Source organism: Dendrobium catenatum, unplaced genomic scaffold (genome assembly GCF_001605985.2).
Source record: "Dendrobium catenatum unplaced genomic scaffold, ASM160598v2 fragScaff_scaffold_370, whole genome shotgun sequence".
In the NCBI taxonomy this organism is placed as follows: Eukaryota; Viridiplantae; Streptophyta; class Magnoliopsida; order Asparagales; family Orchidaceae; genus Dendrobium; species Dendrobium catenatum.
This window is the reverse complement of record NW_021318832.1, coordinates 3,168,593-3,183,088: the sequence shown is the minus strand read 5'-3', so window position 1 is coordinate 3,183,088 and position 14,496 is coordinate 3,168,593. Positions and strand designations below refer to the sequence as shown.

General features: G+C 35.7%; 1 protein-coding gene across 1 annotated transcript in view; it reads left to right on the top strand.

The window, feature by feature from the left end:
* Positions 1-2,774: 2,774 nt before the first annotated feature.
* Positions 2,775-14,496, top strand: part of LOC110105190 (DExH-box ATP-dependent RNA helicase DExH12-like) — a 47,392-nt gene continuing 35,670 nt past the window's right edge. The window contains exons 1-3 of the mRNA XM_020834584.2: positions 2,775-2,884; positions 3,014-3,743; positions 3,860-6,103. Of these exons, the coding sequence (XP_020690243.2) occupies positions 3,048-3,743; positions 3,860-6,103 (2,940 nt within the window). The 5' untranslated portion in view covers positions 2,775-2,884; positions 3,014-3,047. The remainder of the gene's footprint in view (positions 2,885-3,013; positions 3,744-3,859; positions 6,104-14,496) is intronic.

Below are 14,496 nucleotides of genomic sequence, written 5' to 3'. Positions count from 1 at the left end.
TTATCTTCAAATGAACAGACAGAATCGTACAAATCATAAAGTACAGTATTAAAGCAGATTAAATCTTATAATACAGATCACATGTAAAATTTCATATATTAGATTCCTAGATGCTGACAGAATCTCAACGGATTCTGGCCCTTTATGCCTCCCTTCCCTGACACAAATAAAATCTTAAATGATTCTAGCACCTTATGTCTCCCTTATGCTATAGCACCAGAACATATCAGATATACAGAATTTTAGATCATATCAGACTTTTCAGATTTCCCTGACATAGACAGAATCTCAAAGGATTCTGGCCCCTTGTAACTCCATTGATATCATACAAACACATCAAATCATTAAAATTCAGAAATCAGATTTCATCAGAAAAATTGTCAGCATCATAACGGCAGTATAAGGAAATTCCACAGAATTTTATAATTTTAAAAATTTACAAAATTACCACAGATAATATAAAACATCATTTTAAGACTTTCATTGTATTGAAGCAAGTATTTTCAACATCTAAATAATTCGTCATTCAATTAAAACTTCGTAAAATTTAAAATACCCGATGAAAATCTTATAAAAAATACTCAAAACGTACAAAAACATCATCTCAGAAACATACCAAAAGTTACGCGGTCAAACATTTATCAGTACGAAATAACACCAGATTTTCGTTAACGAAAACAAAATTTGAAATAGAAAAATCGTCAAAATCCATATTTCTGAAAATTGAGAAAGGCGGAATGTGCCATATCTCGAGTCGGTCAACTTTTTCAACTACGGCGACGGACGAAAACGGACTGAAGTCACCCAAAATCTACTTTTCTTCCTTTTTCCTTAGATTTTCTTTCTCCTCAACTTTTTCAACGACGGCGACGGACATATATGCCATCTTATAATATTTTCATATCAAATATGCCACCCATATTTCATTCCCGCCACTCATATTTTATTTCCACGATACATATATTTCATTCACACAACTCATACTTGACGTGAAAGTGAACTATAAGTAGCATGCATGCAATATTAAAATTTTAGGTATTAGATATATATAAAAAATAGTATATAGTAGTATGTAATATGTATGTAAGTACCCATTTAAATTTTTTATGTTATATATAAGAATTTGAGAAGGATAAACAGTAATAACTTTTCTAATTTGTTTTATCGTTCAATTTGTTCTGCTCATTTCCTTGATTTTTGATTTAGATGTTAATCATGTTACTTTATTTAAGTTGTCTAAATTTATTTACTCTTGTGAATGCTATCTTGAATTTGGGGAATTTATTGACATACCACTTTATACTATTCTATTTACATATTTAACACCCAGAATTTTAGTATTACATATATGCCATCTTATAATATTTTCATATCAAATATGTCACTTATATTTCATTCCCGACACTCATATTTTATTTCCACGATACATATATTTCATTCACACAACTCATACTTGACGTGAAAGTGAACTATAAGTAGCATGCATGCAATATTAAAATTTTAGGTATTAGATATATATAAAAAATAGTATATAGTAGTATGTAATATGTATGTAAGTACCCATTTAAATTTTTTATGTTATATATAAGAATTTGAGAAGGATAAACAGTAATAACTTTTAATGTTATAACCTCTAAATATAAAATCGCATAAATGTCCGAAGGGTAATTAGGATGCACCACGTGGTCCGATACACAATTTTATACAATAATGGTACAACAAATTGGTGGCATAGTGTGTCGTGATTGACCGCCGGAAAGCGTTCGGTGATAGCACATAATAATTTCGCCTCTAGAAAAGACTTGTTGGACTCCCAATTTCCCTCCAAATTTAGCAAGAATAGGTCCCTCTCCTCAATACCCAAAGGAATGAGTTCATTTTACTAATTAATATTATTTTCTTATAATGTTTTTATTAAATGATTCTTTTTTTATATGCATTTTAGATCTCTACTAGAGAGGGCTAATTATTTGCATTGTAGTTTTTTTTTCTTAATAAAATAAAGCACTTGTATGAAAAAAAAGGCAAGTCATAAAAAATCAGCCAAAAAATAATAATTTGAATTTTATTTAATATGGTTACAAATATTCCAATATTTTTATTTTGTTCGTCAAATGGAATTTAAAATGATTTTTTGTTTAGTAGATTTTAATAAAAAAAATGTACATATTATTATATCAAATAACTTTTTAGATGGTAAAGTTCTCCCTAAATGAGATAATATTTGTTTATAGAGTTCTTCTAATCCCTATTATCATTAACATTAAAAATCACATTAAAATAAGATAACTCAAATATAATAAAATCACATTAAAATATTAAATATTTATTTTCACTTAAATAGAGAGTTTTCTTAAAAAATCTCTTAAGACATAATTAATCATATAAACTTATTCTTATCGAAACGAATGCCTCATAATTAAAAAAAATTATTTAATTTACCCATATTTGGTGTACTAAATTATAAAAATTATTTTTACTTATTTACTATTTACACATTTAGGGTGCGTTTGGGACGGCTGCAGCTGTCGGTAAAGTAGGTTGTGAAATTGTTGTACAGAAAGTTGCTTCTTGAAGTTGCTTTATATAAATCATTATATTTTGTTTGGATAGCATAACTGTATAACTGATGTGCTGCAGCTGCATGGGAACAATTTACCTTCATACCCTTATATATATTTAGATGAAATTTAGTTACGGAGAATTTTCAGATCCACCATATATCGCCATAATAATAATAATAATAAAACCTGCCGAGCAATGATTCGCGGACTGCGTTCTTCAGAAACCCTGCAGTAGGCCAGTGGCACCAGGGAGAGAGCTTTCTGCCTCGACGGCAACTACAACATATCGGACGGTATTCGTGTCACCGACGATTGGCAAGGTATGGCATCTTCCTATATTTTTTAGGGTTTCGACGGCATCTTCTCATATTAGGGCTTGCATGGTTTTTCTTCATTTCAACTATGCGATCACAATCCCTAACGCTAGCTCTTACTCTTGGCTCTACCAGTGTTTACAGTTTGGACATCAACATCTTTTGAGCAATGGCTCATCTAGGGGGAGGCGCAGAAGCCCATGCCCGCTTCAAGCAGTACGAGTATCGTGCCAACTCGAGTCTTGTCCTCACCACCGATTCTCGACCCCGGGACACCCACGAGCCTACAGGAGAGCCGGAGTCGCTATGGGGGAAGATTGATCCCAAGAGCTTTGGGGATCGTGCATACAGAGGCAAGCCTGCGGAGCTTGAGGAGAAGATAAAAAAGTCTAAGAAGAAGAAGGAGCGGGAGCCAGGGCCCGATCAGGAGCAGAGAAAGGATAGCAAGAGGAGGCGCACCCAGGAGGAGACTGTTCTCTCGCTTGCTGATGAGGGTGTCTATCAGCCCAAAACTAAGGAGACCCGTGCTGCTTATGAGGCACTGCTTAGTATTATCCAGCAGCAGTTTGGCGGGCAGCCACAGGATGTTCTTACTGGAGCTGCTGATGAGGTGTTAGCTGTTTTGAAGAACGATAAGATTAAGAATCCTGAAAAGAAGAAGGATATTGAGAGGCTGTTGAATCCTTTTTCGAGCCAGACTTTTGACCAGCTTGTCTCTATAGCTCGGTTGATCACAGATTATCAGGATGGGCCTGAGACGGCTGGTCAGTTGGCTGCAAATGGGAATGATGGCGCTCTTGATGATGACATTGGTGTTGCTGTTGAGTTTGAAGAAGATGAGGAGGAGGAAAGCGACTTTGATCAGGTATCAATTGCTACATACCTATAATTTTACATGATCTTCACATCTTATTATGCTCAATGTTCATATTATTAAGAGCCAGTAAAATATGTTTGTTTATTGTTACTTGTATGCATCAGATTCAAGAGGAATCAGAGGAGGAGGATGATGGTCAGGAATCAAATGACATGGGTGCCATGCAGATGGGTGGAATAGATGATGAAGAAATGGAGGAAATTAATGAGGGTCGGACTTTGAATGTTCAAGATATTGATGCTTATTGGCTGCAGAGGAAGATATCTCAAGCTTTTGAGAATATTGACCCACAACAAAGCCAGAAGATCGCAGAAGATGTGCTGAAAATTCTGGCTGAAGGTGATGATAGGGATGTCGAGAACCGGCTTGTGACATTACTTGAATACGATAAATTTGATCTTATAAAGCTACTTTTAAGAAATAGACTTAAGATAGTATGGTGCACACGCTTGGCTAGGGCTGAGGACCAAGAGCAACGGAGGAAAATTGAAGAAGAGATGATGAATTTTGGGCCAAGTTTGACTTCAATCTTGGAGAAGTTGCATGCTACTAGGGCTTCCGCAAAAGAACGCCAAAAGAACTTAGAGAGGAGCATTAGGGATGAGGCTAGACGGTTGAAGGATGACCGAGTTGTAGGAGATGATAGGGAGCAAAGGTTTATGGAAAGAGAAGCAGATAATAGTTGGTTAAAGGGTCAACGGCAGTTGTTAGATCTTGAAACCCTTGCATTTCAGAAAGGTGGCCTTTTGATGGCAAACAAGAAGTGTGAACTACCTCCAGGATCTTATAGAACTCCCCACAAGGGCTATGAAGAAGTTCATGTACCAGCATTGAAGCCCAAACCACTTGCATCTGGTGAGAAGTTAGTTAAGATATCGGAGATGCCTGACTATGCACGTCCAGCTTTTGAAGGGATGAAGCAGTTGAACAGAGTTCAAAGTAAAGTTTATGAAACTGCTCTTTTTACACCTGAAAATTTACTCCTTTGCGCTCCAACTGGTGCTGGAAAAACGAATGTTGCTATGTTAACCATACTTCATGAGATTGCTTTACATTGGAAAGATGGGCAGGTAGACACCAATGAGTTTAAGATTGTATATGTTGCACCAATGAAAGCTTTGGTTGCTGAAGTTGTTGGGAACTTGTCTAATCGCCTACAATCTTATAACATCATTGTGAGGGAACTTAGTGGTGACCAATCACTAACCAGGCAACAAATTGAAGAAACTCAGATAATAGTTACAACACCTGAGAAATGGGATATAGTTACCAGAAAATCTGGAGACAGAACATACACCCAGTTGGTAAAACTCCTCATCATTGATGAGATTCACCTTCTGCATGATAATCGAGGGCCTGTTTTAGAAAGTATAGTTGCTAGGACAGTCAGACAAATTGAGACTACAAAAGATCTTATTCGTTTGGTTGGATTATCGGCTACACTCCCAAATTATGAAGACGTAGCATTATTTTTGCGTGTAAATCCCTTGAGAGGACTGTTTTATTTTGATAACAGTTATAGGCCATGTCCACTTGCACAACAATACATTGGAATTTCTGTGAGGAAACCATTGCAAAGATTTCAATTAATGAATGAAATCTGTTATGAAAAAGTTCTGGCTGCAGCAGGAAAGCATCAAGTCCTTATATTTGTTCATTCCAGAAAAGAAACAGTAAAAACAGCTCGTGCAATTAGAGACACTGCATTAGCTAATGACACTTTAAGTCGATTTTTGAAAGATGACAGTGCAAGCCGTGAGATTCTTCAGAGCCAAACAGAACTTGTTAAAAGCAATGATGTGAAAGATTTACTTCCATATGGCTTTGCCATTCATCATGCTGGAATGTTAAGGGTTGATCGTGATATTGTGGAGGAGCTGTTTGCTGATGGGCATGTTCAGGTGTTGGTCTCAACAGCCACGCTTGCATGGGGTGTCAACTTGCCGGCCCATACTGTTATCATAAAAGGGACCCAAGTTTATAATCCAGATCAAGGAACATGGACTGAACTTAGTCCTTTAGATGTCATGCAGATGCTTGGTCGTGCAGGACGACCTCAATTTGACTCTTATGGAGAGGGGATCATTTTAACTGGCCACAGTGAATTGCAATACTATCTCTCCCTCATGAATCAACAACTACCAATTGAGAGTCAGTTTGTTTCAAAGTTGGCTGATCAACTGAACGCAGAGATTGTCCTTGGAACTGTTCAGAATGCACGGGAAGCATGCACTTGGATTGGGTATACCTACTTGTACATTCGTATGCTGCGAAACCCAACCCTTTATGGTCTGCCTGCTGACATTTTGGACCGAGACAAAACTTTAGAGGAACGAAGAGCTGATTTAGTAAGTAAAAGCTTAAGTATTGTTCAATTTTTTATTGTTCAGCATGGTCTGCGCTTTTTCTTGATTTCCAATTTAGCTGCTAGTCATATTACTTTACTTAAGTTGTTTAAGCTTATTTACTCTCATGCTCGATATTTTCTATTTTGATATTATATATAAGAATTTGAGAAGGATAAACTGTTATAACTTTTAATGCTATAGCCTTCAAATATAAAATCAAGATCATAATGTTGTTTTAGAACTTAAGAACTAGGTGATCCAACTTGATCACGTTGCATTAAAACTTAGTGGAAAAAATGAATAATGTTGAACGCCTTCACTTAAAAATACCACCACCTTATATTTTTTGAAATCTAAGTCATTGAAAATGTTTGAGATGTAGTTTTATCTTAAAAAAATATCATTTTATTTGAATTCTATTACACATTATTGAGTTAATTATTTTTATATTTTGATTATTCATTTGGGTGCATAATTGCATGCTCAACGCATAGTTATACTATTTTGAAAAGTATTATTTGGTTTCTTGCTATTTTTCATGATATGTTTTTTTTTTGAATTGTTTCATTTGCCAATTGGATGTTGCTTGATTAAACAATATGTTAAAACGTAATCACATGGCAAAAATGCATCTATACATATGAAAGGATAGAATTATATTACTTAGAATTTTGGTGCTCTAGTTTTGTTTTCTTTGAAAATAGTTTTTAACGATTGATCCTTGATTGCTTGCGTAGCAGTTATTGCTCATTAATTTTTGAGGGAATTTTCATCGCTTTTATTGAGTAGCATGCTTTAAGAATGCTTGATTAAGGGGTTGTTTGTTTAGCTGAAAAAAAATGCAGTATAAAGAAATATAATGTAATAATCAATTAAAAATACATTTGAGTTGTTTGGTTGAGTACACTACAAATGCAATATTTTTTTTTGTTTGGTTAGAAGTAAAGGAATGCAGAGTAAAATAAAAGTGCATTTCAATAATAATTTATTGGACCTAGTCCACAATGGTGGGTGGTGGTCGCTGGCAGTAGCAGTGGCGAGTGGCTGCTAACATCACTCTAAACGTTTCATATTTGGAATTTCCCAAATTCGGGTGAATTCCAAATACATTGGACATGGAGTAGATGATGAATTCTAAATGCACTCATAAAATACTTTGCATTTGAAACACAATCATCAAAACGGTCAAAAGTTTAAAATTATTGCATTTATTTTACTTTACAATCAAAATGCTGCCAACCAAAGAACCCCCATATTATTTCCAAATAATAGGCTGGTGTTTTTTTAACGTCAAATATAATTTAAAGGAATTACTTTTAAGATTTTGAATTTATTCCAAATTTCTATCTAATTAAGTTTGTTTTTGAAGTGTTGGTCTCTTATTCTTATAAAGATAATTGAGCTACACAAAATCAACAAAAAACTTTCAAAATAACAAGGTTTTTTTTTGCTCTGTTCGCTATTATTACAATTTGCTGCTCCAATTTATTTCAGGAATTCTTCAACCATATAATTAGGAATTATCATTTCAAGGAAAATGTGCAGTTGTTTATTTGAGCATTGTTTGCTATGTTTTCACAAAATAACTACTTTTGTTACTATTAACCTCTAAAGGGTCTAGATGACGCTTATCTTAAGTTGGCCATTATGTATCTTCACTCAGTTAGACAAGTCCTAACTAGGCTCGCAATCCGCTTTGCCAACTTTAAATTTTATAAAATGTAGTCGGTAACCCCGGCTAATGCTAACTCGTTCAATATCGAAATGTGCGGGATGCGCCATAAGATTGCTTGGTTGAGCTTAGGGTTGATAATAGTTAAATTTAACAGAAATGACCCTCCATGGTCTTCTTAATCCATTCTAACTCTTTGACACATATAGGCGCTTCTTTGTTCAACCTTTCACTAGAACCCTTTTAGTTGGCCCATGCCAAGAAACCTCACACTAAGCAATGCTAAGACAATCTAGTTAAAGTAAAAAATGCTAGAAATTCACACTGCCGTATGATACAATTAAGCAGACCTCAGTCATATTATGTTAATGATCCTCACTTAAGCTCAACATTTTATTGAATTTCGTCAGTCCAAACTTCATTCGAAGTTTTTAATCTTAAAATTAAGCTATTGTAGTTTGAATTGAATTCAAAGGTCATTAGGGTCTTGTGCTTCAAATATAGATATTATTTTAACTTAAATTGATAAGCCAAGCCTAACCTTCTTGATTAATCTTACTAAACTTGAAACCTAGGCTTTTATTTCTTGATTTAAGTACCATGGTCAGGATGTACCTAATTAGGCTCACAAGAGGTTAATCTAACTAAGTTGCTTCAACCTAATAATTGATTAATAAAGATAGAGTCGGCTCGGTCAATGAGTTAAATGTTGATTGGTATTAGCCAACGCAATCCAAACATTCAACTTAAAATTTAAGTTCAACTCTTGCTTTACCATGCATCAACTCAATTAATTTAAATCTTTATTATATTAACTGCACAAAGAGCTTATAATTAAATTCTCATGCTTGTTTATATCATACTCAATTCTATTTATATGCCAAGCAACTTGAGCAGGTGCAAACTTAAGCTAAAACACTCTTATGACTATTAAGAAGTTATTTCAAAGCGTCGCTTCAAGCCTATTGGATTCATGCTCAAATTAGAATCAATAAGTTTCCTTTACAATCACCAGTCAAAATCATAAGGAATAGTAACCCATTGATCATTATCTTTTTACACCCTTCATTGCAAAACCCACAGGATCTGCAATTACCTCCATGTTATTTAAAGAAGAGCATGCAACTATGCCACCAACATTCCAAATGAGTTATACTCCCACATTTTGATCTACTTGGTGACACAAAAGTTATTGTCTTCTTGCCAATTGTCATCCAAGCCTAGCTACCATCTATTTCTATCCACCCATTATGACCATAATTTTTTGAACATCTTAGTCACTGAGCTCTTAATGCTACGTTCTTTCAACAAACTCCCTAATCTCTTTCTTCGACTATTTAAAATTCTATAATACAATGCTGGGCTAAATGCAATTTTCATGTAAAAATTCTCTAGGCGCACGCCTCGAGCATTCATTTTGAGGCATACGCCTCATCCTGGTTGAGTCAAGTTTCGCCTCACTGGATTAAGGTGCACACCTCTATAAATTTATTTTTAACTAAATGTTTAAAATCATGGTTTTAAATTACAATTGAGTATTGATATGTTTTATGTTTGTGAGGTGCAGTGTAAGCCTCAAGATGTTTTTAAAACATAAGCCTCAAAATCCAAAAATTGAGTAAAGTGAAAATAAATGTTAAAAATAAAATTTTATATAATACGCAAATAATATGCTAAAATGTGACATATTAACTTTATATTTAACTATGAAATAACCAATTGACATACATATGAAACAAAAAAATTACACAAGACATGAAGTGACAAGTGATAAATTGTGTGAAATAGAATTGAAATTTAAATATTACTAGAGCAAAATAATATAAAACATATGAATTGTATAAAAGTATCATATAACATCAAGTTCAACTTAAAATTTTTTTTTTCAAGTTCCTTACTTATTCATATTTAATTCCTAAAGAAAGCTGAAATAGTTGACAACAATTAAAAAATTATCTGCACTATCAACACTAAGAGGTAATATTTCAAAATTTTTAGAAGAGGGGTTGGTGGTTGTGTGCAACTTCCCAAGTGATCCTTGGCGGCGAGTACGATGGTGGTGACTGGGGCAAAGGTGGCGGGTTGAAGGTTGAGGCAATCAAGAGGAAGCTGTTGCGGCTCGGGGGTGCATGAAGGCGTGATTTGTAGGGGCTTTAGTGTAGGATTGATATAAGTTTTAATAAAAAATATATAAATAGGTTGAGACGTACGCCTCACATCAGCGAGCTGAGGTACGCCTTAGCCAAACTGAGGTGCACGACGTATAAAAAAAGCTAGAGGTATTTTTCACTTGAATTGTAATGAGGCTAGGGGTGTAAGTGAGTCGAGCCAGCTCGAGCTCGACTCGTTTATGAGCTCGCGAGTCGAGCTTATCGAGCCACCAGCTCGAGCTCGAGCTCAAACTCGAGCTTGACAAGACTCGGCTTGCGAGCCGGCTCGAAATTATTAAAATTTAAATTTTTTTATAGAAGTTAATAATAATCATGTACAATTTCAAAATCCTTTCTAATTTTCAAAATCCCGCCAGCTATTTTCCAAAAAAAAAAATTATCATCGTTTCTCAAATGTCGATCCATCTCTCTCTCTCACTCTCTCTCCGTTGACAGACTTTTGTAATAAATGCTAATGAGCTAACACTCAAAAAATCTGCTCACTTTCAATACTCTCTCTCTCTCTCTCTCTCTCTCCCCCCCCCTGACAACCACTAATAAATGCTAACATCTTAAAAGCTGCTCACATCTAAAAACTCTCTTCCTCTCTCTCTCTCTGTTTCTCCCGCTGTATAAAGACAAAAAACCCAAATTAATTTTTGTGGACTGCCCACATTGGGACAAATTGATCGCACCAGACGGGAGACTTGACTTTTCTAGGTGATTAGGGAGGTTGTGGAGTTGAAGACATCACTTAATCTTATGAAACAATGCACCTAGAGCTTGCTAAAATGTTGTTGAAAGTAAAGGAAAACAAAAACAACTTGATATAAAATTTATAAGTGAGATACTATGCATACAAACAAGCTAAGGGATGGTTAAGTAGAATCCTAGGATAACTTCTAGCATATGTGATGCATGCTATCCATACTCTGATACCAAGATGACGTGGAACATAACATGCAAGGATGATTAGATTAATGAATTTTCACGCTTAATATTTAGAGCACAATAATTATATCTTTATAGTGATTTCGAACGACAACATAAAACACAAAGAGCGGTGACATAAGCTTAGGCTAAATCACATATGTAGGAGTTAAGCCCGTAAAACAATCAATTAGTCTAACATTGCATACATAAAAAATTTCAACAAGAAATCTCTTGACTAACAATGAAATTAATACTATGAAGGATCCCTCACACAACTCTATAATTTACTAGGCTTTAGCGGAGGACTAACACGATCTCAGTGAATCAATTAAATTCCACAATTGAAAGTAACGAGGAAAATAAAGAGTGAGGGAAAGAGTTCACCGAAGGTAGCCGGCGACAGATGGATTGCTTGACGTCCCACGATCATCCATGATTCGGTTGGGAGGTGTTTCTCGATTGACGGTGCCAACGTGAAGATGATGCGTTCAATGTAGCTTTCCACGGAGTCATTAAAGTCCAAATTGAAATCAAAGAATGGAGATCAGAGAATGTCGGTCTGGTCTAGAGTATCCTCTACGAACTCATGATCAACATCTGGGTCGGCCATGCATGATTTTCTAAGAGAGAAAGTAGAGAGTGAGAGGGGGAAGGGATCGGGTAGGTTTGGCCAAGCAAAGGGGAAGAAGGGAAATGGTTAAATCTGAAAATAATTTCAGATCTAATGAGTAATTAGAGAGTAATTTCCTTGAAATTTGAATTTGAAATGAGTGAGAATTAGGAAGGAAAGTGGGGATGAGATTGAATTAATTAGATCCTTAATTTATGTGACCTAATTAATTAAAGAGAAGAGGGGAAAGGGGTCGGCCAATGAGAGAAGAGAGAGAGAGGGGTTAGGCATTATGGAGGTGGGCCCAAGCAATTAAGGGGATTGAATAATTAAATTTGAAATTAATTTCAGATTTAAGTTAATTGGAGTTTTTTCCTAAATTAAAGGATGAGAATTTAAGAAGAGTTTTGAAATTCAAATATTTTGAATTTGAATTTAATTATCGTCATAAATTAGTGGGGCTAAATTAAGAAAGCATTTATGGTGGATTCTAATTCAAAATTTTGGAGGGAATATGTGGCCGTCGGCTATTATGGGGGAGAAGGATGTGGCTGGCGGCTTTAGGTTGTGGAGCAAGGGGTCGGCGGGTGGAGGCTTCAAGCCTGCGGTGAAGGGTTTGGCTAGGTAACTTAGATCCACGAATTGAGCACTTTCCTAATATGGATTATGTCAATTTAGGAAAGAATTCAAAATCTGAATTTGAAATCAGATTTTGAGTTGGAGCTCCCTCCTAATCTTCATGCTCCACTTTTGGAAAGAGGCAAGATAATCAATTTTGGATCCATGGGAGATGAATGCCGACGGTTAGGGTTTGGGTGGCGTTTGGCTAAGGAGGAAGGGGTGTGGGTTAAGTGGAAGGAATCTTGTTGAGGTTGACCGACGGCTTGGGGACTTGAAGTGGCCGACGGGTGTTTGTTGAAGAAGAGGTGGTCAGATGTAGGGGAAAGGAAGAGACGATAAGAAAATACTACAAGTATTAACCGATAGTCCCGGAATCCATCGGTGGCTGACGGGTGATACGTGTCCCTCTCTTAAGGTTTCTCCTCTCAAGAACTCACAAAGAGATCAAGAACAAGAAAGTTAAAATTTTTATTCATATTCATCATTAACTCAAAATACAAGAGAACTAGCGTATAAATCGGCCTCATGAAAAGAAAAGAAACAATGTCTAAAATGTCATTCGGGCTACAACATCACATGACCACCCTTAGGGGTAAAATGAGAAAAACAGAAATATAAAATAAGCTACTACATAAAACACATTAAAAAAATAAACTCCAGATCATAGCCGCTGATCTCTTATGTCCTCATCACAACTTTTCCTGCTTAGTACAATATGATATGTTTAGTTGGAGCCTATGGGCGGAATTTTTATTGCGTCCTCCCACCTGACGCATCTTTACGTTCGGTATGCCGTGATAACGCGACACCTGGCATTCAACTTTACCCTATTGACCTGACGTTAGCCCATATGCTTTTACCACGTTTTTGGTAATGTATATGAAATGGGCGGGAAACTAAAAAAATACGCGGCTTTTACCTCTGGTATTAAAACCTTTCTTGTATTAAACCTAAGATGTTCTACAGTCTTTACGGTTCCCGTAATTTTCATATACCTGACGTAAAGAAGTCGTTAAGTATTTTAGGAGATGGAAGGATCGAATGAAGGTTCCGGTTTCAAAGACTTCATATTCTGCGAGGAAACTCAAACTTTAAGCTATGATGAAGCATTTTCTGATTTGATATTAGTAAGTTTTTATGTTTACTGTTTATTTTTCTTCTACTTTTTACTGTTTCATTAAAGGGTATCAAACATTGTAGTATTGATCATTACTCACTACTAATAGAATAAATAATAGTATTGATTCTGCGGGTTTACGTTGGTTGTAGCAGTATCGTTCAACTGCGAGGACGACATTAGTTTTTTTAGCTCGGTATTAGGTCGGTATTCTATATTATAGATTGGCATACGTTCGGTACTGACTATAATGGATAAGTTAAATGTCGGAACGCAGTTGTACCGAGCAATACCGAGCAACACTGTTGAACTCCTAACCTCGGTTTTAGGTCGCTATTGAGTAGTATATACCGAGCCATACCGATCAATACCGAGAAATACCGAGCAATACTGAGCAACACAGTTGCACTCCTTACCTCGGTTTTAGGTTGATATTGTTTAGTATATATCGGTATACGGTCGGTATTAATTAGAAAAGCTCGTTATAATTTCGGTCAAAATGTTTTTAATGTCTGGACTGATATTTAGATATAAAGCTAATATGGATGTTTGAATATTTATTAGGGTGTTTATAATTGTGAGAAAGAAGCATATGCAAAATATTGCCAGTATGCGCATTCAACTGGATTTAGTGTTAGGAAAGAACATCACCATTTTTGGCCAAATACAAGGTTAATCAAATCAAAGGATTTTGTATGTTCTAAAGCAGGTTTCAAGAAGGAGAATCAAAGTGGTACTAAGTTAAAATATCGAAGATCATGTACAAGAACAGGATGTCTAGCCATGGTTAAATTTTTCGTGAGTCAAGAGGGGCTTTGGTCAGTGAAAAAATCTGTAGAGAGTCACAATCACGAATTGGCTAGGCCGGATGATCAACATCTGCTCAGGTCGGCTAGGTCTATTAGTGATGATAATGCATCTGTTTTGAAATCTATGACAGAAGCCGGTATAAGAACTGTCGGTGCATTTACGTACCTATCTGATGAAGTTGGAGGTGTAGCTAATCTTGGATTCACGAAGCGGGATGCGTACAACCATATCCAAAAAGAAAGAAGAGCGAAGTTTGAGAGTGGAGACACTAATTCACTTATAAAGTTGTTTAAAGAACGGGCTATTGATGACCACATGTTTGCATGGGATGTTGAAACAGATGAAGATGGATGTCTTTTGAATTTCTTTTGGGTTGATGGTGTTGGTAGAATTGATTATGACTGTTTTGGGGATGTGATTATATTCGATACTAGTTATCGTTTAAATAAATATAACTTGGCTTGTGCCCCAATTGTTGGA